At 47.4% G+C, this 26,102-nt stretch overlaps 1 protein-coding gene across 1 annotated transcript in view; it reads left to right on the top strand.

Annotated features, from left to right (window-relative positions):
• The window catches only part of AATF (apoptosis antagonizing transcription factor), a 36,517-nt gene extending 10,764 nt beyond the window's left edge, over window positions 1–25,753 (top strand). The window contains exons 5-12 of the mRNA XM_062506957.1: window positions 2,591–2,705; window positions 3,024–3,228; window positions 3,937–4,107; window positions 4,843–4,926; window positions 11,685–11,752; window positions 12,884–12,964; window positions 15,828–15,899; window positions 25,321–25,753. Coding sequence (XP_062362941.1) covers window positions 2,591–2,705; window positions 3,024–3,228; window positions 3,937–4,107; window positions 4,843–4,926; window positions 11,685–11,752; window positions 12,884–12,964; window positions 15,828–15,899; window positions 25,321–25,384 — 860 coding nt within the window. The 3' untranslated portion in view covers window positions 25,385–25,753. The remainder of the gene's footprint in view (window positions 1–2,590; window positions 2,706–3,023; window positions 3,229–3,936; window positions 4,108–4,842; window positions 4,927–11,684; window positions 11,753–12,883; window positions 12,965–15,827; window positions 15,900–25,320) is intronic.
• The last annotated feature ends 349 nt before the right edge of the window (window positions 25,754–26,102 follow it).

Below are 26,102 nucleotides of genomic sequence, written 5' to 3'. Positions count from 1 at the left end.
CCTGCGTGCGGCCGCTCCCGCTGCTCTGCACAGCTGCTTGGGAGGGTGAAATGAGACCTCATCTGTAGAGCTCGTGGAAAGGAGTGCAGGGCTCTTCCTGGGTGGGAATGCTGGGTGTGGATGAAGCCAGCAGCCCCCCTGGCAGCCCATCCCCATGGGCAGAGCATGGGATCTGTGGCAGCTCTGGAATCAGTCCCTGCAGCTGGCTCCCCCCACTCCAGTTTGTCCACAACCACTGGCACTGACAGAATTGATTTGGTGTGGTTTGAGAGCAGCAGGACAGGTTTTCATCTCTGGTGGGTCTCCTGACACTTTGATCCATGGCAGTGCTATCCCTGAATGGAGTTAAATACTCCAGGGCTATTCCAGCCTGGCTGGAGGGCTGGATAGAACGAGGACATATGAGAAGTACTGAGAGAAAGGCACATTTTGATTTACTGGTGCTGGCTCCCAGTGTTCTGGGTGGATTGATCTGCTGCCTGCTGGATTTGGAACAACTTTTTCCCTCCTGGACACAGAATGAAGGGGTTTCTGTGGACTTAAAAGTGACTCTTCCAAGGTAGTGTCTCATCACTGAGCCTGAGTCCCATCTGAGCTGGAAGTTATACTGAACCATGTTTGTTGTTCTTGTTTCAGACAAGGAGCAGCAGCATTACAAAAATCTTGCTGGGGGTAGGAGGGTCAGTCAGTGCCCAGCCTCCTTTCAAGGTGACCCAGTTTGCATCCATGGAACAGTTTTGGTTTGTGCTGCCTTCACTCACAAATGGGGCCAGACTCTGCCCCAAAGCAGGCAGTGTAAAGGCAGACAAGGGCTGGGAAGAAAACAGCCCCTTCTGGAATTAAATGTGAGATGGATGGGGCAGGGCTAGATGGGAAGAGGGCAGAGGAGGGTGACACTTGGGCTGCTGAAGTTGAGTTTACAGCACACTTAAGCAGCCAACAGTAGAAGTGAGAATGCCATCCAGTAATGTTATTAAATACACAAGAACTGAGAACAGGGAAATCACCCAGCTGTAAGAGGCTCCTGATGAAGCCACTGCCTGGAATAATTAGCCCTCCTACCTGGTTAGACACACGGTCATTCCCTGCCCTCTCCAGCCCCTCCACTCCAAATAAAATTGCTCCCCAGTCCCACTTCTGCTGGGGTCTGTATCTCATAGCCTGGGGCTGCTTGAGCCTGTCTTTTTTTTCCTTGGCTGCTCAACGTGGCCCTGCTATACCCCAGAAGGGCTGGAGTGCTTCTCCAGTTGTAATTGCCAGGATCAAAGCTGCCTGGGGTGCATTAGCACTGCTGCTGGAGGAGAGGCAGCAGGGAGAAAATAAACAGTTTGGGAAGCTCTGGGGACATTTGGCTGTGTTGCAGACAGCAGGAAGGATTTTGCTAGTGTAAGCTGTGCACTCAGGCTAGGGTGGGGGCACTTGGCTCCTGCAAGTGATGCTTTAGCTGCAGACGCCTACAACAAATGCATTTTTTTGGGCTTTTGTCTGTTTGGTGGAATTGTTTTGATGCTCACACACGTCTGATTTACAAGTGCAGCAAACCTAATCCGTTAATAGGTTTATATAGAGCAGTTGTCAGAGTGTATCTACAATGAGCCATGGGCTCAGGGAGGGTGAGTCCAACAGCTGATCTGCAACAAAAATCTTAAAGCATCTTCTCCTTGACATTGCTGTTACTGAGGTCAGGCCATAATTTATCTGAAGGTGGTGGCAGCTGAGCAATATCACAGTGGGAACATGTGGAGATTGAGACCTCTGAGTGTCTGGGCTGATTTCTGCCTCTGTCTGCCTGAGGAAGATTTGCTGTTCACTCTACCCATGATCTCTGTGTCCCCCGCTGAAAAGCAGAAATGAAGAAAAAAATGGAGTGGGGGAAGGTTCTCCCTGTTCTTTTTGTGCCACGTGCAAAGGGAGATTGGGGAGTTGAGCAGAACAGCCCCACTGGCTCTGAGGCAGAGGAAGGGGAAGCTCTGGGGAAGGTCCCAGCTCCTGCTCTCCACACAAACCCACGTGCTCTGTCAGCCAGAGTTCAGGTTTTTGGGTAGGGGTGTGCCAAGTGTTTCACCTGGGAGAGCTGACCCTGGGATGGGTGTGCAAAGGGACAGTTTGTGTAGGCCTGGGCAGACACTTGTTTTCTGTCAGAGAGTTCTGCAGGAGGCTTGTTGGTTGCCACAAAAGCTATTTTTGAAGAGTAGATGCTGTGGCAGTGTGCAGATAACCTGTCCCACAGTCAGTTGGAGCTCTGTGTGTCCTTGGAGAACCCACAGCCATTGGAACAGATACTGCATGGATGCAGGAAACCTGTCAGCTGCAAAAGCCTTTGGATGCACAGCATCACATCTCCCTTCAGGCTTTGTGTGTGTCAACACCCTGGAGTGCCACTGCTCATCCCAATAAAAATCACATTCACACCATGTATTGATCAATTGACACCCCTCCACCCCATCTTTTCTTCCCTTTTCTCTTTTCCTGATCTGTGGGCCTGCAGTTGTGCTTTTCTGATCAGAATCTTCTCATTAAACTCACCAGATCACGGTTTAAAGTTTTCTCCATAGATCAGGTCTTGTCACTTGTGTCTCTTGCTCTGCAGGTTGTAAAGCCCTGGAGGCCTTGCTGAAAGTGCTGGTGGAACTTCAGGATGAGCTGCTTTATCAGTACCCAGGCACGAGGCATCTGGTGGATGGAAAGCAAGCAAAAACTGAGAGGTAAGTGCAAAAAGAGATAGGATCTTTCTGAACCCTGTGGTCTCCAGCAAACAGGACAAAGCCCAGCCTTCCTGAGCCACCTTCACTGTGCTGCTCTCTCAGCTGCTGTGTCTGGGTGACAGACACTGTTATTTGAATTCCTTCTGCCTTGTGGGAAGTCTGGTTTGTAATACTTCTGATAATGGAGCAGGGGCTAAAACCATGGGGCTTTTAATGAAATGATCAGTGTGGTGTGGGCTGGTGGTGGAGGGGCCACCAAGGACTCACACATTGCCTTAGGGAGGGACAGGGTGTTTATCCTGAGTGGTTTTGTTCCAGTGAGGATGAAATCCCGAGCAGCAGCGATGAGGAGCCAGTGGAGAAGGCTCAGGAGAAGAGGAGGAGCCTCCCCAAACGGAAGCTGAAGTTTGAGGAGTACCCCGAGTTCATAGCCAAGCGCTACAGGGACTTCAGGACCTACAGGAACAGCACCCTGCAGAAGTGGCACGACAAGACAAAGCTGGCAACTGGCAAAATGGGGAAGGCAAGGCCTGCTTTGTGTGTGCTGACACAGTTCTCGTGGAGCAGGGATCTGGGGAACAAGTTCAGACTGAAAAAGGGGAAATTTGGGTGAGATACATGGAATAAATTCTTCCCTATGAGTGTGGGGAGGCCCTGGAACAGGGTGCTTAGAGCAGCTGTGCCTGCCCCATCCCTGGAAGTGTCCAAGAACAGGTTGGATGGGGCTTGGAGCAACCTGGGACAGGGTAGGGTGTCCCATGGGAGATTCTGTGTTCTCTCAACCAGACATCCCATCCCACCCAATCTCCAGCAGCAAATAATCTCCAGGAAAATGTCACTCGTGCTGCTGCAGGAGCTGTTTGTGGGGGCCCTCAGAGGATCTCCTCCTCCACAAAGTGTAGGCTTTAATACAATGGGTAATCATTTCACCCAGGGATCCAGGGTCTCCTCACATCTCTGAGTTGGTATTCATCATCAGGAAGCTAATCTGAACCAGAACAGCAAAGGCATTTTATTAAGCCAGGCCTCAACTTGCCCCAGGTTGGGAAGGGAGAAACAAATAAAAAATCCTCGCAGAAATCCCCGCAACGAGCCCCAGACCCCCACCTCCCCCTCCTTCTCCTCCTCCTCCTTTTGGAGCTGCTTACCCAGCGCCATGGAAGGACAGAGGAGCAGTGGTGCCTTGAGGAGAGGCCGTGTGTGTTTTGTGACACTGTCTGATGCCGTGCAGGGGGGGTTTGGAGCCTTGGAGCGCTCGGTGCTGGCGCAGATCGAGCACGTGCTGCTGGACAAGGAGCGACTGCTGCGCCGCACCCAGACCCGCCGCTCCCTCTACACCGTGCTGGGCAAGCAGGAGCAGCAGCCTGGCCCCCCAGCCCCTCAGCCTGGGCCTGACACCTCGGTAAGGGAGGCTTTTGTTTCTCTAATTCATCCTGAGCAAGTGCAGAGCCATCGCTTTTAGCGGTTGTGCTTTTTTTTGGGGGTGGGGGGAGGTGGATGGAGAAGTGGTTGGTTCCTGCAGCGTAATGGTTAAGTAAAAGCATTTAAATTGCAGTTCTGTGGTGTTTGTATTATGTCCTGTCCCAGTTCCTGATGGGGGAAGGCAAGGCTCCAGACGGGGTTGTGCCTCTCCTGTGCTGCTCACTGAATTCTGGTTTCTGAAGTAGCAGCAGCAAAACTTGGTGTTCACTCTGCAGTTCAGAGTCTTGAACCCAGAAAGTCCCTGTTAAAATCATACTGCATATAACCTACAGAATATGTTAGTAGTAGGCGCTTTATTAATTTCGTATTTAAGAATGAATAAATACTCAATTCTGAGAGATCAGGTAGAATTACTGGACTTGCAAGATGTATTTTTGCCATTACCTTAAAAATATCTGTAATACTTTGCCAGAAAGACTTTGCACAGTCCTATTTATTTCCCAGTAAAGGCATCATAAATCTATTTTGGCATCGGCAGCGTTTCTGCCTTGCCTTTAAATGTATTCCTGGTCCTTAAAAGCTGGTTATGTTGGGAGTTTTTTCCCCATTCCTTCATACCATCAAGTGTGTTTACAAGCTGCTGCACGTGATGTCTCTGGAGTTAGGGACAGAAATGTGCACATATGAGCTCTGAGTATTTCCTTGATGCTTCCAGGAAGTCCTCCCTCCCTCAGATTCCAACAGGCACCTGAAGGACATTGATGAGGAGATATTTGATGATGATGACTTTTATCACCAGGTAGGTGATGGTAAATGTGTGTTGGAGTTTATGGCTCTGGTTGGGTTTGAATACTTAACAGAGAAAATTCAGTTGTTTCTGTGCTCTGTATTTCTATTTACCTGTAAAACTCAGTTACCTGTTTTAACACCCAAAAGCTCTGCAGGTCCCTCAGGGAGCTCTACTCTCAGTTTTTTCTCTAGGGCTGTGTGAGTTTGAAGTTGCCCTGTGGGTGTGAACTTGGTGCTGGTGCTTGAGTGTGTCAGGGCTGCAGGAGCTGCCTGTTCCCCTGGGGAACACGAGAGGAAGAGCTCAGAATCCTCTCTGTTCTCTGTGGGCAGAGCCCCCTTAGGAAAAACAGTCCCAGGAGATCCTCAGGAGCACTGGAAGTTGCTCTTGTCTCAGCCTAAATCATCTCATTTACCTGCTGAATGGGAGAGCTCCTGGGCTGCTCCATGACTTCTCTTGGAATTGGGCCAGCTTGGATCCAGGCCAGTTGTTCCTTTTATTTGCAAAATTCTTAGAAGCTAGGAATCTGCACCCAGTGCACGGAAACACTGTGATTGTAGTGTATTTAATAAAGATAGTGCCAGCTTTGTAAAAACTGGAATTGCCACATATTGAGGAATATGTCACTGTAAGTCCTTCCCCAGTGTGTGAAAACCTCTGCCTGCTTTGATGATCCACACAGAGCCTGAAATTGAGGACTAAACAAATATCATTATATCACTGGAAAGACAGATTGTTTTTTTATCTGAACAGTTAGAGTGGCCAGGAAAGTGCTAGGGGAGAGAGCTGTTGCCATTTGAGGATGCCAGGCTCCAAATGGTGATGGGAGAGGACCTGTCCTGTTGGCAGCAGGGATTGGAGGGGCCAAATCTGTTGAGGTAATGCTGAGGTGGAATTTGGGGTCCAAGTGGCCCAGAAGCTCAGCTTTGGGGGCAGATTGGACCCTAAGAACACAGGAGAAGTGAAGTTGGTATAACAAACTCATGGAGTGGAGAAACAGCTGAGATTGACAGACCAAGGACCTGTGCAGAGAAGCTGCTTCTTCTGAAATGTTAAATTTTTTCAAAGAAAACAGCAGTGGATGAGTGTCCCCATCTTTCCCTCTGATAACTGTAACTGTGCTAAATCGTGATTTCAGAAATATGAGCAAGCCCGGCTTAGCTTCTCCCCTCACTGGTTAATTGGGGTGCTGGGGTTAATCTAAATTAAAACTTAAACTAATAGAGGTCATAGAGGGAAGAGAATCACCTGAGTAAAACAAATGGGTCTGCCAGACACAACTGTATCTTGGCCATTTCCCAAGAGGGAAGTGGCAGCAAATTGGAGCAGTTTGAGGCTGGGGCAGAGGTGAAGGATGGGTGCCGGGGGCCCCTCTGGAAGGCAGCGCTCCAGATTGCATTCCCTGCTGCTCCAGCTGCAGGAGCAGCACCAGCCAGCAACATCTGGCAGCACAGCCAGGCATGGGTGCCACTTTGGGAACCCCACGGACTGGAAATATGGTGCTGAGGCTGGTGCAGGCTTTAATCACTTCCCAGTCCTTGGCAGCAGCTCCGACAGCTTCTCCCGGCCTCGTACATCACACACAGACATCTGCTGAGCCCACGGGCAGCTGCACATCCATTTTCCTCTCTTGCTGGGCTTTTTTTGATCTCACTCCCTCCTCATCTCCCTCCCTTCCACCCTTGCCCTCTCCTCCATCCCCAAAATGTTTCCTGGCAGAGAGGATCCGTGCAGATCCCCAGTGTTTGTGGGGGTGCCCACGCCTGCTCCGCTGCCCTGCTTCATCTCCCGTGCTCAGTGGAGTTTGCCAGAGGTTGGAGCTGAGGCCAGCTCAGGGATAAGGCTGAGGAAAATAGCTCTGTGTTTTCTGTCACCTCCCAATTAAATTGGATTCATAAAGTGCTTTCCTTTATTTGTCAGGGCGCAATGGTGGAGCTGAACGCTGCATTGAGAGCGGGGAGAGCGCAGCACAATGGAGCTGCCAGGGCCCTGAATGGCTCTGCTTTCCCTGGGTCAGAACTGAGCAGGGCTTTTGTGTGTGTGTGTGTGTGTGATTGTATGTGGGCATGGAAATAAAACCTGGGAGGGGAACTGCTCCTCCAGGAGTGATCAGCACCACGGGCTGAGGGTGCTCACAGCCTCTGACCCCTGTGCATAACACTGATTGCAGCCTGCACTGCAGCACCTGCCTCTTCCTTCCCATTGAAATTACAGCCAGGCTTTCCTTGGCATCATTTTCACTCTTCTAACTCTATTTATAGTTATTAGTTTATTTTGATCACTGCTTAAAATGTAAACATTCAGATAAAGAGCAGCACTGCAAAGCAGCTTCCTCTATGTGTCAGTGTGAAATTAGGCAAGTAAAAATGAACCAGATTTGATGAATGTGCACAAGTTGATGACAGCAGAACAAGTAGTTATACTGTTTTATTGTAGATTACAATAAAAAGCTCTTTAATTAATCTGGTTTTCTTCTGGAAAAACAATTTTCTTGTCCAGGTCTTAATATTCAGTGGAACTCAGCAGGTGGGTCTGGTGGAATTTTGTGATGATTCAGGATTTATTTAACTCTCTTCTGCCCATCCCATTTTGCCTTTTCTCCTATGCTTGTTTTATAAGCAGTTACAATTTTTATTGTAATGACCCATATTAGATGGTGATGGAAAGCTGAGCTGAATAATGCAGTGAAATATTTTTACTTGGGTGGGGATAGTTAAAGTGTTTCAGAAGGCAGCAGTGAGAGGCTGGAGCTCATTTCCCTTTCCTTTAAATTCTCCTCCATACATGGTTTTTAGGGAAGAAAAAGGCTTTTTATTTTTAGAAGTCATATTTACGTAGAATTCATTACAGCTGATATTGCAGCATTAAGACTTAAAATTCCAGCCTGCTACCAGGGAGCTGCTGCTCTGACATGCTACAGTGGAGATTTTATTGTTAGGTTGAAATACTCCTCTGGTAAAGGAGAGAGTGGAAATTGGTTTATTTCCAACAGGAATTAGGTTAGTGTTCATATGCTAAGTGTTCCACTGGTAGCAGCTCTTCCCAGAACAAATGTTCATCACTGCTGGCAGCAGGTATGCCTAAGGAGAATTGGGAATATCCATAATCCCTTTTTCCCTCTGCTCTCCTGCTCCCTCCTCCCCTGGTTTTGGTGGTAGTGTGCATTTTGTGACAACAGTCCTGGCTGTGGGTACCAGAGAGGAGCCAGAGTGGAGGGGTAACATCCAAGGAAAAACCAAAATCTTCCAGGAGGGGCTCTTATTCTCTCCCCCCCCCCCCACCCAGTGGGATTTACCCCAAGGTCAGCATCCCTAAACCCCACTGTGTGACTCTTTGGAAAACTTCACTGCTGGGGTGAATGTCCCCTGGTGTCTCCAGCAGCTTCCTGGGCCCACAGTGTGGTGTCCTGTCCCAGGAATTTGATAATGCCATGAACAAGGAGTTACCAATCCAGAGAACCATTAAAAGTCAATAATGGTGAAGAATAGAGAAGCCTGGCTTTGTGACAAGCTGGTTTACCTTAATTAAACCGGTGAGTGATTAATATGGACAGCTGATCTTGTGGCTTTAATTAGATGCATTTAGAGTTTTGTGTGAATAAGAGATGTCTCGAACCATCCCACAGGTTAATGGCAATACAATACTCTTATCACAGGCATGTATCTTTCAAATGGCTGAGTAGATGGTTAATAACACATTTTAAAGCTTGATTTGGAGCTTCTCCTAATGGGTTCTTCGAAAACAGGCAAATCTGTGCATCTTACACAAACCTGAATTTGAATAAAACGGGTTTTAAAAAGAGACTGCCCAGCGATTTCAGCTTGCATTTTATTAAATATAAAAATCAAGTTTTTAAAAAGCATTTCAAGGGGCTTTAAAGTAATAATTGAGCTGAAAACTTGAATTTTCTCTGGTGTTGGTAGAAATCCAAATGTTGTTACGCAGCTACTGAGTGGGAGCTTGAAAGGGGATCTATAGATGGACTTTTTTTTTAATTTGATTTGCTCTGTAAGGTCTGAGACAAGTGAGCCTTTTGTCACGAGGCTGATTTCAGCTCTCCTTAGCTCTTTGTCTCAACTGGAAATTCTTAGGGGTCTGCAAATCAGAAAGGTCAGTGAGTGTAGGATTAGAAACACTGATAGATAGTGCATGAAAATGAGACCTAACCTCTGAAATGAAAATTGACCTCTAAAATGAGAAATGAGTCTCCGTTACCCTTGAACATCACCCTGGTGGCATTTCCAAGTCCCTCTGGTTCTGCCCACTGGACTTGGTGTGCATCTCTCTGGCTGGCACTGAGGGGAGCTCCTTTAGGGGAATTCTAGAGCAGTCACTTCAGTGGTTCCAGCAGGGACCTTGGCTTGGGTGTCAGGACAGGGTTTGGGTTCTGCAGGAGCTCTCCTGGCAAACATCAGCCCTTCCTGCCAAGGCACCTCCAGCTGGAATGGACAGCATCCCTCTGCTGCTGTGGTTTGTCCTCCTGGGCCCAGCTTTTGGGATGGGGCTGTGCTTCCCTGCAGTTGTGTTTGCTGCCCTGGGAGGCTCAGCTGAGGTCCTGCAAGTTCAGGGAAGAGGTGAAGGAGGGAAAGCAAAATAGGATTTGTTTCAAATCAAAGCCTTTTGATGCTGGAATTGCCTAATTCTGTCTTCACACATCAGGGCTTAACGCTGATGGTGATTTACTCACACTTCCTAGTTAATAATTAGACATTGGGAGACACCATATATCACTCCTAATGGAATATATGGGGTCTGATGAGAGTTTTCTGTTTTGACTAATAAATTCTAAGCAGAATCGCCAGGCTTAATGAAATATTACCGTTTGGGAAGTGGTTTAAGTCTTGTGCTGGGAAAACAGTGTTGCTTTATTCAGTAAATGAATTTATCATTCACTCTGTATCCTGCGCCCTGGCTGGCTCTGGAGCACGGGCTGGATGCAAGACTCTGAACCAGAAAGCAGAAAACTAATCAAATCCTTAAAGACCAAAGGCAGCCAGGCAGGCCTGGGCTGACTTTTTCAGTGGTAGCCTCTGGCTACATCCACTTTTATTTTAGTAACCATTGTTAGCATGATTTATAACCCCAGCTCGGAGACGTTCGCTATTTAGATGTAACAAGATGCTTCACAGCTTTTATTTCCATTTCCTAATTTCCCTCTTGCTTCTGCTTTTTTTTATTTTTTTTTAATTTTTTTATTTTTTTTACTTCTCCCTCATCTTTGCCTCGCTCTGCTTTCCCAGGCAGTGCCCCCAGTCCAGCGCAGCAGCACTGGAAGGTCTTGTCAGCCCCAATAATTGGTTCAGGGTTAGGAGCCTGCCCCAAAAATGCATCTTGTAATCGTGGAATGGTTTGGGTTGGAAGCTCATCTTTTTCCACCCCATCTCGGTCAGGGACACCTTCCACTCTCCTAGGGCCTCCCCACCCTCACAGGCAGGAATTCTTTCCCAGTATCCCATCCAACCTTGCCCTCTGGCATTGTTCTCACCAGTGTGGGCACAGCTATAAAGATCTTGGGGCACTCCGTGGTGTTTCAGTGTGGATTTCTGGGCCAGCAGGAGGAGCCAAGCCCTGCAGGAAATGTCCTGCTGCTGGTTCCCTGGGATCTCAGGGTGTGTGTGTGTGGGTGTGTGTGTGTGTGTGTGTGACATCCCATGGATCAGAGAGGACAGCAAACACCCCTGACTGCTGGAGCAGGAGCAAACCTCCCTCAGCTCTCTGCACCACTTGTGGCTGATGCTCCAAGCCTCCTTCCCACCTTGCTTTTGACAGAATATTGACTGGGAAGCAAGATCCCATTTCTGCTGAGCCTTAAGGGCAGCTGTTTGCAGAGTGGCAGTGCTACACAGGTTTACTGTGTCGTATGTCTGTGTAACACTGGATTTGGATCTTGTATTTAGCTGCCAGAAGTGACTGTGATGAAGTGGCAGAGATAAACTGATAGATTGTGTGCCAGAAAGATGTTGGGAATCAATCAGATAAACAGGGCAGAGAAGTAGCTTGCTGTTTTCTAGTGATAATAAACCAATGGCCTGGCTCCTGGAATTTTTAAATTTAATTGCTGCAGTAATAATCTCCAAATATAAGCAAGTAGGGAAAAAAAAAAAAGTAGGCAGGTTTTTAATTATGTTTGAATCATTCTTTTTTTTCTGGTAATGTGATGTATGCCTCAAAGGAGAGGAAAGTACAGGGTGGAGGAAAAGCTTCCTGCATCCTCTCCTCCCTGGAATTGCCTGGATTCTGGTTCCAGGTGGGCGTGTTTCAGGTGTTTCTGAGCTGAGGCAGTGACTTCACTGGTTGGTGGAATGTAGGTGTCCATAAAGCAGTTTGTTCCCCTCAGTTTTGGAGGGTTTATTTCTGTTCCCTGTGTTGATGTCTTTGCCACTACCCAAGGCACAGCACGCACGGTTTGCAGTGAGTGGTGATAAACACCCAGCACCAGTGAAGGATCCACAAAGGCTGTTCACAACATCCTTTGGCTGCAGGAAGTAAAGAGGACAAACCCCAGCCCTCAGGGCACAAAAAAGAAATAGAAAAGGCTGCCTGAGCATTCCTGCTGTAGCTATAAAAAGGATTTTGCTGTGCTCTTCTCCGAGCAAGCAGCGCTGCTCAAGCTCTTTGGGAATTGTTTCAGTTCCCCCTGCCCTTCCCCAGGAGCCTGGGGCAGCCCTGTGGGGCTGAGCCTTCCCTGCACACCTGCCTTTGTTACACCTGTGGGAGCTGCCTGCACAACAGCTGTGCTCATTCCCAGTGGGATTTTGTGTCTCCTGCAGCTCCTGCGAGAACTGATCGAGCGTAAAACCACATCCCTGGACCCCAACGACCAGGTGGCCATGGGCAGGTGAGTGGGGGTGGCTGTGGCATCAGTGCCCTTCCAGTCCAGCTCCTTGTAGAGGCCAAAATACTGAGTTCACCTGGAAAAAGGCATTATGGCATTAGTCAGGAGGCTCATCCTCTCCAACACACTCCTGAGTTATGCATCACCCAGTCTGATTTTCAGCTGTTTGTGTGTGATCCTCTGGAGGTATTTCCCCATTGGAAAGGTTTGGTCCAGGTATTTCTGTCTCTCAGTGGTTCCTGCAGCACTTAGTGGCACAAAAACTGGATGCCCACTGCTGAAATTGGCTTTGCTTCTTTATTAAATCTGCTTTGGTGTTGTTTCAGAAGAATAAACCTTCTGACATCAGTTAAAGCAATTCCTGTGTATCCCTCCTGTAGGAAAAGATTCTGTACAATTAAAACAATATCAGGGAATGTTCCCTGCATGAAGTAAAATATAATTCCATGCAGGGAAGCTCTTATTTCTCTGTTTAATTCTAGAGTTAGAAAGTAAAGAATCTTCCAAATGCCACTTCATGAGCAGTGTACATTGAAATAGCCACAGAATTTCTCTAATTCAGAAAAGTGTAAAAGCCAAGGAGAACTGGAAAAGCTGGGGTTGGGCTCTTTCCTGAAACAATTTTGGGAGGGTCATCTATAGTGAGGGGAAGAAAATGCATCAGGAGATTCTGTGATGGTAAAACAACTTTTCTCTCCATAAAATATCACCCAGATTTTAGTGCAATGTGTCAAATTTATTTTGTGTACTTCTGGAATATTATGGAAAGCTATTCACTGTGATTTAACACGATATAGACAAAATTACGTTTAAATGGTGATTGCATTGTACATTTATCTGACTTTACAATAAAATAGATTACAGTAATTAAGATTATATTAAGATTGCAGTAATTGGATTTGTTAGATTTTTTCCCTGATGCTGAGTTTTCATTGTATAAATCAGGTGAGATGACGCTCGTTTCAGTTAAAGAAAAATATTTATAACCAGGAGAAGTTTTTCCCTGCTGGAAACTTCTTGGACTTGAGGAAGTTCTGCTTGAGAAATGAAGCTTCTAATACAGCTGGGGATCAGAGAGTCTTTCTGGGAGTGTTCAGTGGCTCTAAAGTTGTTTTCCTGTTCTGCATTCCCCAGGCAGTGGTTGGCCATCCAGAAGTTACGGAGCAAAATAAAGAAGAAAGTGGACAGGAAAGCCAGCAAAGGAAGGAGAATCCGGTGGGTGACACCTTCTGCAAGCACACACAAGCCCTGATTTTACAAAAAAAAAAAAAAAAAAAAAAAAAGTCTGACAGCTCTGGGTGTGTTTTACCCCAGTTGGCTCTGAGGGGTGTTGGCTGATGTTGACTTTGAGGGAATTTCTTGCTCTGGGGCAGCCACTGGGGAATGCTGGTGTTCCTGAGCCTGGAATAAGCTTGGTGGATGCAGAGGAAACACCAGAGAAGGGTGTTCATGTGTCCCTGAGGCATTTGGGGCTGTAATTTCCAGAGAGAGCCAATAAACCCCTCTAGTGCAATTTATATTTCCTGACTGAGACATGGGCAGCACCTCCAAGGGAAGATGTGCAGCAATACCTCAGGTAAATCTCTATTCCTCACTGAGTGCCAGTTGTGGTGTCAGATCTCTCTTTGCTAGTAACTCACATCACAGCTTCCTTCATGTCTGAATCATTTCCCTCCTGGATCACTCATTTGGGTTGAGCTCAGTGGAAAGGAAGCAGCCTGGAGAGCAGGAGGTGTTTCCCCTTTGCAGAGCAGCTCTCTGAGTCTCCCTGAGATCAGCATGATTTGTGGTGGAGGAGGGAGGATGCTAAAAAGCTGCTGTGCTTCCTGAAAAATCCACCACATTAACCATCCTTTGTGAGTAAACTATAAATCCTGAGTTTAGATGGCATCTGATAGAAAGTCAGTGGAGTCAGTCTGGGTCTGGCCTGGCATAGCAATTTTTAAGATAGATGTCATAAGGTAATTTATTGAAAGAGGGAAGAGCTACTTTGTTGGCCTGAAAAGCCTATAATTATTGGCTATCAATATTCTTTTCTGTCAGCATCAAACATAATTGGATATATTCAGGATTCAGTCAAAACTCCTGACAACATCACACAACTGAGGCAGCCTGGTAAGTCTCCAGGAATAATGGGGAGGTTTCACTGTGTGCACAGAGTGAAAGCAGTCCTGGGAGAGCAGCTCTCCCCCCCAGTCAGCTGCCTCTTACATCTTGGGTGCCTCTTTTATGCTTCTTTAGCTAAAAGTTGTAGTGACCCTGCAGGGAAAATAACAATAAAAGGAAGAAAGTCTCGTTGTCTGTGCATGGGATGAAGATGCAGTTAAGATCCTGCATTTTTCAGAATAGGGCAGTAGAGCCCAAATGGGTGTTTTTAAATAGTTGGTGCTTCCACTGAAAGATTTTGTGTCACCCCAGGCAGATCCCTGAGCTTCTATTCTCTCTCCTTCTCTAAAATTGGGACAGCAGTGCTTAAATTTGCCTTAAATCATGACTTTGAGATCCTGGAGAGCCAAGTATTTAATACCAAGTTTCATCTGTCTCCTTAATTCTTCCTTTTTAGCAGAGCTTCAACATCACAGCCTGTTTGGATGCAATGTGCAGGTTGATTGTAGGGGTTGAGGATCTTCAGGTGCTTCCAGAAGCAGTCTTCCACTTGACACGAGGGAAATTTGGGCATTAAGAGAGGAAATAAGTTCATCCAAAAATGCAACTTCAGAAACCTGGTGGAGGTAGCTATGGAGGAGGGATGTTTGCAAACCTGTCACATGTCAGGGCTTTCTGATCTGTGCTGCTGCAGCCTGGGGGTGTCTTTCTCTCCATTAAATGAAATGTTTTCCATCTGCTGGACTGGGGTTTTCTAAGTGCTGGTTTCAGAAGCTGTGGACAAACAGCTGGTGCCAGAGGCTGTAGCTGAGTGGCCACAAACCCGTGCCAGGCTGTCCCTGCAGGAGCCCTGCCCTGACTGTCCCCATGGAGCTGCTGCACAGCCCAGGCTGGGACCAGTTTGTGACTGCTCTTGGCTCCATCCTTGCAGGGCCACAGCAGGGCAGCTCCTTCCAGCCAGGGACAAAGGCTGCAGAGTGCAGAGGAGCCCTTGTGTGAGGCTGTGCTTGAGGAGCCTCCTGAGCTGGGCTGTGAGCTCAGCATCCCCCGGGGAATGTTCCTGCACAGGCAAACAAAAGGGACTGCAGAGGTGACAGAGTGGAAAGGTGATTCTGGGCAAATGCTAGTGAATCCTGCTATTTGTCAAGCTCTAAAAATAGCAGCAGCCTGGATGAAACACCTCAGGCTGGGGTAGGCAGGCAGTGCACACAAATGCCTGGGTTTGGAATCCCCTGCCCTTGGAGACGGGGTTTAAAGCCCTCTCATTCAGAGGTTCTCAGTACCCTGTTAAATCTTATGTCAGCTCCTTGAATATAAATCATGAAATCCCTGCAGGCTGCACCCAGGGTGGCAAATAAGAAGGAGATCCTTTCTGTGGAGGTGCAGGACAGCTTGCAGCAATGTTTTGGTGATGAGAATATGTCCCATCCCATCTCTGCACAAGCCTTTTCCTGTCTCCTCCTTGCCTTGTATTTACATGCTCTATTTGCAGGTTACTCAGGGGAAGATTTCCCAGCTCTGGAACGGCTCCAGAGTGGGATTTTGTTGTTCTTTAGGGCCCTGCAGAGCACGGAGCAGGGCAGAAGGGGGAGCAGATGGATGCTGGAGCAGGTCTGATGCTCCTGCTGCCTGCAGTGGGCACAGGTTTCAGCAGCTGAGGGAGGGGCTGTTTGTCTGTCTGACCCCTCAAGGTTGTCTGTCTGGAGCTCACAGGTCGTGGGTGCTGCTGTCCTCTCCCTGAGATGAGAAAGGATTTGCTGTTTCTCAGTTTATTATTCCTATATATTAGGAATATATTATTATGATTATTCCTGTTCTGAGAGGGGAGGGGGATTGCCAGCTCCAGGGACTCCTTAGGGATCAGCCCCCAGGAAATCCCTGCTTTTCCTGTGGGAGCTGGGCTGTTCCTGGCCAGGAGCAGCATTTCCTCCTCACGAGCAGTTCCTGATGTGTTGCCTGATGCTCTCCCCAGGTACCATGTCCACAGCAAGCTGGTGAGCTTCATGGCACCTATTGACCTCTGCACAATGAATGATGATGCCAGGTGAGTAAGAGATTAATTATGTTTCTCAAATGGCTCCATGACAGCGTGGTATTGACCTGTTCTTCAGCCTGTCACCCTCTCCATTCCTTCTTATCAGTTCCCCATTTGTCACTGGCATCACAGCCTGGGTGTCTTGGTCACATCTGTCCTGGCAGCCTGGCTGAGCTTTCACTCTGCAATTACTGTGACACCAAAGGAGAAATTGTCATAAATCTCAGCACCTACCAGTTTTGATTCCTGCTTTAGAACTCCTCCCGTGTTGAAATTTCCCTGCTTTATGGAATTAGTTTGGAAATACACAGCTAAGCTACCTGGTGTCTTCAGGTGGAATCAGAACTTTAAAAAGAGTTTCTCTTCTAACAGAAATAGCAGCTTCTGTATTCTGGTTAATGTGCATTTTCTTAGATCAGTTAATAACTGAAATAGTTCTCTCAAGATTCACTCAAGACTTTAATGTTGCTTGTGTTTATCTCTATTTAAAGAGTAAAGAATTTTATTGGGAGACTCTGATGTTTTAATGTGGTAATTAGTAAAGAAAACACCAGTGAAGTTTTGTGCACAGTTACCAGACAGCTCTCCCACATATCCACCCATATTTCTTCAGCAACACACTTTAAACCCAAATCTCCAAAAGCTGAGCTGTTTGTGGGAAGGAGGTGGAATAATTTTTCCAGTGAATGGATGGAGAAAGCTTGAGAAACATCTTTCCCCTGGGTTGTGGAACATGTTTGTGCTTTGTGAGGGAGAGATGTCATTTGTCTGTTTGTGAAATGGAAACCAAATACCTGCTGCTCTTTTGCTGCTGCCTTTTGGGGGATTGCAGGGACTTATGGATGAGAGGTTTTGTGTCCACAGGACCTGTGCTGTTTGTGCTGTTTCATCAGTGCATCTTTCTCAGAGTTGCTTTACTCTGCTTTTTTTCTCTCCTTTTGTTTTTTTTTCCAAGTAAGAGCAAAGCCCAGCTCCTCTGATTTTTCAGTATTGTTTGGATCCTCTCACCACAAAAAGAAATGTGGTAGTCTCCAAGCTGTTCCTCCAGCCATGTATTCCTAATGTTTAGCTTAAATTTCCCTCTGCTGTAATTTAGGACCATAATTTCTTGTCGTGTTCCAGGTGGGAACAGATTCTTGCTTCCTCTTTGCAGCAGCCCTTGCACATTTGAGTGGGAATTCTTGTGAAAAGCTGGGTGGTACTTTTTGTCTTCCTCCCCAGTTTACACCATTTGTGTTTGCATCCATTCACAGAACACATCCAAAATACTGCAGTGGGTGTCTGAAAATCAGGCCTTTTGTAGGTGTTTTTGGTTTAGCTCTCCCCAAATGAAGAGATCTGCTGCTCTCAGTCTTTTGTTTGAAAATCAGAGCCACTCTCTGGGGATCAGCTCACCTCTCTGTTTAAAAGGACCTCTGTCCAGCACACAGCTGGACCACACAGGGCAGGAAGAATTCAACATCTGCTGGAGGATTAAACAGAGCAGGCCTGTGTGCTGGAGAGGGAAGCAGCAATGGTAACAGCTTCCCTTTGTGGCAGAAGCAGGTAATTTTATTGTTTGCAAGTGTGAATTACTGGATTGAAAATGCACATGTACACTTCACAGAGATGTGACTGTGCTCTGAGACAGTTTTATTTTTTTTTTCTGGTCAGGCACTTGAAAAGCATGACCCCAGAATTAATAACACCTCTGATCAACAGGGCACTGTACTGTAGTGGGAGAGATTTCCCAGTGCCAGTGAGCCTTGTCTAAAATGGATGTAGAAACAGCTGGCAGAGCTTTTCCTCTGAGTTCTACCAGTACCCATGGGGGCAGGAAGACACCAAGAAAATTCCAGTGAATAAATAAATATGTGTCTGCAGATGGGGGTGCTGCAGAGTGCAGGGAGTGAGTGGTGCTGTGGTTCTGGTTCTTCCTTGGCTGTGCAAACAGAAAGAAGAGAAATCCCTGTGAGGAGAAGCAGCCTGAGCACTGCCAAGAGAAGGGATCACTCCAGATTTTACCACGAATGCAAGAAGAGAAGCACAGGTCAAATAACTGCCTTTGTCAACATCCCTGCCACTTTCTGCCTCACTCCTGCTGCTGGTTGGGATAACAGCATTGCTGGAGACAATTAATCTTCCCCTTGCCCATTTTCCAGGCACCCCAAGCATGGGCAGGGCTCTTTAACCTCATGCTCACATATTTTATGTTGTAATGTGTGGGGCACTGGTGTCCTCCAGCCCTTCTCCTTTTTAACCCCTCTCTGGTAGTATTTTAAAGCACACACTGGGAAGTGATTTTTATGGTTACCTTGGGGTCTGTGTTTATAGACTTTTATCACATTTATTGTCCTCTTGGGCCAAGGTTTTTCTAATCAGTCCAAGGTCACTGCTGTGAGAATGCTCTGCCTTGGGACAAAGAACCCAAAGGCAAAGCTGGGAATGTGGTCTGGGGGCTGTCCAGAGGACAGAGGAGCTGTCTTGGGCAGGACAAGGTTGGTTGTGGTTTCTCCTGGGTTTGAGGGTGGCATCATGTGGATTCCCTTTCTTGGGACTTCCCTCAGAAAAGGTTTTTCCCATCATCAGCATATGGCATCCTTCAGTAGCACCTTGTGCTTTGGGAGATGGGGCTCAGAGAGGTGATGGCCTCTATCTCCACAGGCTTTTGGGTCCAGAGATCCTTGAGGCAAGAGCCTCAGGGAATTCCTAAAGATGTCACACAGGACTGGGCTGGAGCTGAGGCTGAACCCAGACCTTCTGTGCAGTCATTGCCCTGACAGCCTCATTTAGGAGGTCAGATGTGTGCACTTGCAGAGAGCTCCTGTTCCAGCTAGATGTGTTTGTTTATTTATGGGCAAGCTGAGGCTCAGGATTGCCCCTGGAGACCTGCAGGCCGTGGGCAGGTGAGGGGTTCCCAGTGCTGGAACACCCAGTCTGTGTTCCTGGAAGATCTGTGTGTGCTTTTGGGATTTATCCTCTCTGTGTGTTTTAGCTGTGGTACACAAACCTTCAGATCTGCCCCTGTGGGAGGGAAACAGAAGCTGGACACAGACACTGTGCAGCAAGGGCTGGTGTCCAATTACTGCAAAGTCTGATGAATGTCCTAATTTCACCTCTGGAGGACAGTAACTTGCAGGAAGAGACATCTTCTAAGGACACAGATGTTTGGTCCAAACACCTTTATCTCCCAAGACAACTCAGGTTATTCTGACAGGTAAAACAAGATTGTGCAAATATGCAACAGTGATCTAATCAGCTGGAACAACAGCAGTATTTTAACTGGCACTACCTTTTAACAGCATCATTAAGGGCTCTCATTACTCTTTTATTAGAGGCTCACTCTATTTCTTATCAGATTACAGAATGAACATAACTCATGGCACTGATTTGATCTCTTGTTAAAGAGGATTACAGCTTTGCATTAGCTGGGATTGACACGGTTTATAATTTGCTGTTGAAGCACAGGCTGGTGGTGTCACACGTGTGACCCCTCCCCACACCCCCCAGGGGAAGGGCACCCATACATCATCATTAAACATGGCACCCAGGGCTCTGCAGGAGCCTTTTCTGCAGGAAAGGCAGGCAGGGCACGAGGGACGTGCTGGAATTCCAAATGGGGATTTACAGCTGGGGGAAGGTGGGGGAATAGATCCTGGTTTATATAGGTTGGTTTATGCCTCAACAAATGGATCCTCATTAGGGAGGTGGAATTTGCATCCTTTATGAGCCCAGTCAGAGGGAAGAAGATGGCTCTGATGGGACTGTGTCAACCCCAGGCAGTGTCACCACAACTGCAGGTGGGGGTCACTTCCCTAAATCCCACATCCAAGTGCAGGAGATGAGCCCCTGCCTCCAGGATCCTGCATGGCACAGCAGCCTCCAGCCCAGTGCTGCTCCTGCAGGTGCCTGCTGGGAGGCTGAATTAACACCCAGATTATCCAGATGCCAGCGAGGTTTGGATTAGAGCTTTTCCCTTGGATCCAGCCAGGCCCTGTGCATTTTCCCAAGCAGCATTCTCCCTTTAGTGCAGTTGCTTTGTCACAGAGTGTCTTGCTGCAAGCAGAGGGGGGCACATTGCAGGAAATCCTGGTATTAAAAGATTAATTTACTTATATGACATAAGAGTTTAATAAAAAAAAAAAATATTAAAGAAAAAGGTTGGTGAGATAGAAGCCTTTAACGTGGCTCACTTCGTACTTGGGGTATTAAAACACCCTGAGAGCAGATTAATGGAGGAATTTGGGCTTGGTGATTGTCAATCCAGGGTGTTCACCACCACAGAATTCCTGGGAGGAAGCAAAGCCCTTCCTGCTGGAAGAACTGAGCCAGCAGCTCCTGTTCTGCACAGCACAAGCCCCAGTGACCCTGTTTGGTGGGAGGGAAATGTCTCCAAGTTTGTTCAGGCACAGCCTGGAAGAGAGGATGTCCTGCTTTGGCTTTGCTTTGGGAAACAAAGAGAGGAGCAGGAACATGGAGGGCAGTCTGGAACCAAAGGAAAAATGTGATCCTGTGAAACTAAACCTGCTTGGATTGATGGCACCACAGCTTTGGCATTGTCGAATCCCAGAACCCCAGGCTGGTTTGGGCTGGGAGAGAACTTAAATCCCTCCCAGTGCCACCCCTGCTATGGGCAGGGACACCTCCCAGTGTCCCAGTGTCCAACCTGGCCGTGAAATTTCTTTTCTTTGTGCCTGATTTTGTTTTATTTAAAATTGCCACCCCCCCCCAGCCTGTGGCTCAGTGAGCCCCTAGAGGTGCACTCTAGCACCCGTGTCCTTCATCCAGGGCTGTTGGAAGGGCTCTGTGGGTTCAGCTGCCAGTCTGAAGGGTGACCCAGCTGGTGGCACTGGACTGGAATCATCATGTCCCCAAAGCTGATGTTTGACATCCCTGGCAAGGAGACAGGGGCCTCTGGTATGGAAATTTCCTTCTTAAAGGGGGAAAAAAAAATAACCTGTTAAGGGCTGCGAGATGATTTGTCGTTTTTCCTTGCTGAGACAATTTGTCTTCTCCTGCATCAAATCTGTTATAAAACAGGCAAGCTGTGAAAGAGGGAAATCGTCCTCGGAATATGAGGAGCACAAAGAATGGTTCCCTCTGCTCAGGGCACTTCCCAGCAGCATCCCAGAGCCTGCCCTGCTCAAATACCCATCCCAAACCAGCCTGGGAAAGCAGCATTTGATGGATTTCCTGGGGAGACTGGGGCTGCTGGACCACAAGGCACTGGAGCAGCCTGGAGGTGTCTGCACCCTGTGTTTCACTGGGTCCCTGCATCTTCTGTGCTTTGTGCTGCAAAAGCTCCCATGAAAATGGGACTGGGACCAAAATGAGGATGAGAGAGGTTCCAGCTCTGCTCCCTTCTGTGTCCCCAGCTCAGGGCTGGGCAGGAGCTCCGTGCTGGTGGAGGGGAATGTTGGAATTGGTGGCAGGGACAGCAGGGATGAACCCCAGGGCTGGTTATGTCAGGGGACAGTGCCTTGAGTCCATGTCTCTGCTGTCCCCCTCTCCTCACCCCATCCCCACATCCAGATGTGCACTGTGCCTTTGTTTAGGGCCAGAAGCAGCTTTCTGAAATATTTATAAACCTTGTGCCTGCTCTCAGGGGACAAGCCAGAGGTCACAAGTCACCTGCAGTAATTTAAAGCCATGGGGTAAAAGCATCTGCAGAGGCACCAAGGACCTGATCCCGACCTGCCTGGGAGGGAGGGAATTGCAGGAGCTCTTTGGGAGCCTCCTTGAGGAGCTGGCTGGGCCACCAGGGCCCATCTGGCCAGGGATTTATGGCCAGAATTTTTGGGAAGAGGCTGAGTGCCACCTCCTGGGGCTGCAGCAGCCCCACAACCCCTTGAAGCCCATCCCAGTGATCCCACCTGGGAATGGCTGAGCAGGGAATGTGTGCTGGGAGGTGTGGAATGCACAGAGATCCCTCCGTGCTTTAGGCTTTGACTGGTTCAGCCTTGGAATAGAAACTGGGAAGAATTGGTTCCAGCCTGTTCTGCCTTCCTGGTGTGGAGCAGCCACACCAAATCCCAAATATCCCAAATACCTGGGATTTGGAGTGGGGTAAAATCCCCTGGGCACTGAGCTCACCAAGCTCGGCTGGAATTCCTGTTCCTTTCATTTCGTTTTTAAAGAGAAACATTATTTTTTATTGAGAAATTTCAGGCTTCAGCTCTGTTTTGTATTCCTGGTACCTGCTCTGCTTTCTGGGCACCTTAATCTGAATTTCACACCACTGGACAAAACATTTCACAGATTATACCAAGCTGGGAAAGACCCACATGGACCATCAAGTCCAATTCTTCAGTGAATGATCCATCCATGGATTGAACCCCCAAATTTGGTGTTTTCAGCACACCCTGTTCTGACCAGCTGAGCCAGAGTGGTACAGACAGAAAGTTTTCCAAGGAAACCATCAGCCAACTTCAGTTTCTATCATCCACGGGTGTTTATGTTCCATCTTCTTTTCCAGTTTTTGTGAATTAAAAATTCATAGTTCCCAGTGGAGGATGGCAGTAGGAATGGGGGATATACTCATTTCAGTACTGCTTGTGGCATATTCTAAATTATCTCTTTTTTTTCTTTTTTTTTTTTTTTTTTGGGTAGAAGAAGAGGAGAAGTAAAGGGTACTGGGGAAAAGGCAGAGAAATTGGTTGGAGGGTATTCTTACTAAAGAGCACAGCAGTGGCTGGAGCAGTATTGCTATTTTAATAATAATAAAAAAAAACCCTTTAAACTGATTTTTTCCCCTAATATTGTTCTTCTACTGGTTTTCAGAACTATATTTTTAAAAAAGGAAATAATATGACAGTAATTACACAGAACAGCCCAGCACTGGCTGCCCCCCTCCCATGTTTGGTTTCCCCTTGGAGTATTTGGTGCTGCTGCAGGGGGACAGAGGAGATTCCTGGGGATCTGCTGAGAGTTTTTGTGATTAATTCTATTTTGATGCTTCATGGAGATTTATGAAATGTGCTGCAGCTATTAATATTCATCCAGGGCACTCCTTTCTCTCTGTTGTGCCTAGAAAATGTCTGTAGTAGCAACACCTGGGATTTGGAGGGGGAAGAACTACTCTCAGCACCCCAGCTCCACCACCTGGACTGGCTGTAGCTGCCTTTATTTAATTTTTAAATTAAAAAATTGTTGACCTGGAAGCAGCAGTGTCCAGGTGGGGAGGTGCCATGTGCCATCCCTGCCTCTGGAAGAGATGCATAAATAATTAAACCAGGGTACTTACACACACATGTTTTATGGCAAATAGCTCTGTGGTTCCTGATCATTTTTTCCAGAAACAGGTTTTATGATAATACAGTAAAAATATTAAATTAGAAAATGCCTCACTAAGGGTGATAAAACCTCACTACAGTGGAAATAGGTAATTATCCCCTCTACAGCCTAAATGACAGTTTAAAAGAAATAAAAATGTTAGTGCTCATTACTTGCTTTTGTGGGTTGCAATAAAGGGTAAGTTAAATTTTAATTCAGGGAAGACCCCTGTATCGACCTGCTCTGGCTGTACCTGAGGTGGAAGTTGTGTTAATTACCTGCACAGGTAATTCCTCAGCCCAGGCTGCTCCAGACCTCCTTGTGCTAAAGTCACCTTTTCCCCCAGCTCCAGGATGTTTCAACCCACTGGCTCAGGTCTGATGTTTCATATCTGTGGGTGGAGGAGAGAAATTTTATATTTTTTTAACCAAAATCCAAGTTCATTATGCATAGCCTTAAGGGGGCTGAAAGTATTAAAATCTGCACTTACCCTGGTGAATTGAAACATAGACAAGGTTAAACCTGGAGGATTGATGAGTTTTACTCTCTGCATGGTTAAATCCTGCTGAGGGGAGAGGCTGGGAAAGAAAAGGAGCCTGGCTGATGAGGAGAGGGGGGGGAAAAAGAGGTTGGGTTGTTTTATATTTGATTTTCAGGGTGAAATATTTGCCCTGTTTTGGGGGTGCTGGGGTTACCTGATTTTTCTCCCCCTCTTGTCACTCTGCCAGGGTGTCTGTCCCTGCTGTGTCAAAGTCCAGACAAACCCACTGGGATTTTTCTTCATCCCATTCCCTTTGCCAGTGCCATTCCTGGGAGGATGGGGGAACCTCCCTGACCCCCAAAACCTGGAGTTTCCATGTCACAGCCTGTCAGTGCCAGCAAACACTGCTCTGCCAGCAAAGACAAATTCTTCCTTGAAATCTCCCCGGGCTCTGCTTGTTTGAAAAAATGGCTTTTTATTTAAAATCTGTGGGATTGGAGCAAATTCAGCATCGATCCCTGAACGCCTGCACCCACAGAAGAGCATCAAACCCCCAGAAAGGAAGACAAAAACCTGAGGAATTCTCCTGCTGGGTTCTCCCCCCGTGGGAAGGGCCAAGGCAGGCTGCAGAGCAGCACTTTTGGGGTTTAGCTGCTCCTCAGGCAGACACAGAAGCTTTGCACATTTCCCCAAAATGGAAGAAAACAAATTATTGTGAAATGGAGAAGGGCCTGGAGAGTCTGGAGGGGGCAGCAAGGCCCCTCTGGGTTTTCCCAAATGCTTTAGGGTGGGTTTTGAGGAAGCTTTGAGGCTGTTCCTTGTCTGTCCATCCTGCACTGCTGCCACTGAGACTTCATTCCTTCACTGCCTGGGGAAGTTTTTTCTGCCATCACTGCTGAACATGGAATTCTTCCTTTGGAAGCTGACAGGGAACCCTCCCATGGAAGTGTCTACAAGCAAAAAAACCAAACCCAAATATTGCAGTCCTTGGAAGGGAAAATCCCATCTGTGTTCACAACACTCCCCTCCATGTGTGCAGCCAAGAGGCTTTAGGAGCAGCACTTAGAGAAAATCCAGCTCTTCCCCTGCTTTTCCCTCCATGCCCAGAAATGCCTGGCTTAGAAAATCCCTCCTTTCCCCCAGCTCACGTTCTCTGGTTCTAAAATTAAAGATAAATAACACCAGCCCACTTTTCTTTCTTTCTAATTTTTTTTTTTAAAGGGAAATTTGCTCCTGTTATCAGAATTGCTGCACATGGGATATTAATTGGAATCTTGTTGCTGGGTCATTTTCATTGTTTTTCAAGTACTGTCCAAGAAAATGTATGAAAACTAAATTACAGCCCCACGTTGGCTGTGTGATTGAATCCTCCTCACGGCCCCGTACATCCTATTAAAATATTCAATCTTGTTTTCTTACTTGAAGAGCCTGTCTGTAAAGGGCAGAGTTATAGAAACCCTCATTCTCTGGAGATCCAATATCTAGCCACACTGGAATATTTCCATAGTTCTGTCCTGCCTGGGATTGGGCTCACACGAGTTCCCCCCCTCTGCCTGTATTTATTAATAAAAATTCTCAAATGCATTTTTAATTACACGAGGCCTTTCCTATTGCAGGAGGGGAGGGGTTTGTGGCAGCTTTTTGCTTCCATTTTGACCTTGGAAAGTAACTTTTCCCTCTGCACCTTTTTTCCCCCAGGACGGAGCTTTATCGGTCACTGTTTGGAAAAGTCACGAATGGAGAAGAGCCAGAGCAGAATTAGGATTGAGTGGGATTGAGTTCCTGATGTTCAGGCTGCCCAGGAGCAGAGCCAGTCTCTGGTTTGTCCCCAAAATCCTCCCTGAAGGAGCAGCAAACCCTGCTAAATCAGAGGGAAGAGTGAGCCCTGTCCAGCCTGAAATACTTCTTCCCAAAGACAATGAATCCATTTTGAACTCTTCCCTTTAAATTCCTTACCTTGATTTTGAAGCCTGGGCACGGTGTGGGGGGAAGGACAGAATCCGGGCCCCCCCGGGTGGGTCCCCCAGGGGTTTTTTTGTGTTAAACCCTTGGAGATTTGGGGGCCGGGAGGGAGTTCAGTGCCCTGTTCTGCTGCTTGGCTGCATGTTGGGAGTGTGTGACTTCATTTTTTCACCAGTCAAGAGGATTTAAATGTCATTTCCATAATTAAAACAGAGGAAAGATGCTCCTGTGCAGGCACCAGAGCTCCCAGTTCACAGTGTGGTTGTTGAACACGCACAGGGACATTTGCTGATCCTGCCACAGGGATGTGCCAGGATGTTGCTGCTGCAGGAAGATCCCGGGGACTTCTCCAGCCCAGCACTGCTCCTGCACACTCAGTTCCTGCAGCTGCTGTAGGATGCCAGCACAGGACAGAGGTGAATCCCATGAGGGGTGCGTGGGCTTTGTAGGAAATCCCCACAGAGGGAATTTGGGAACTGCCCTGGTCAGAAATGGGGCTTCTCTGGTGTCACTGATCC

This window comes from Cinclus cinclus, chromosome 22, assembly GCF_963662255.1.
Source record: "Cinclus cinclus chromosome 22, bCinCin1.1, whole genome shotgun sequence".
NCBI lineage: Eukaryota > Metazoa > Chordata > Aves > Passeriformes > Cinclidae > Cinclus > Cinclus cinclus.
The sequence above is the reverse complement of the archived record's forward strand: the minus strand, read 5'-3'. Positions and strand labels throughout refer to the sequence as shown.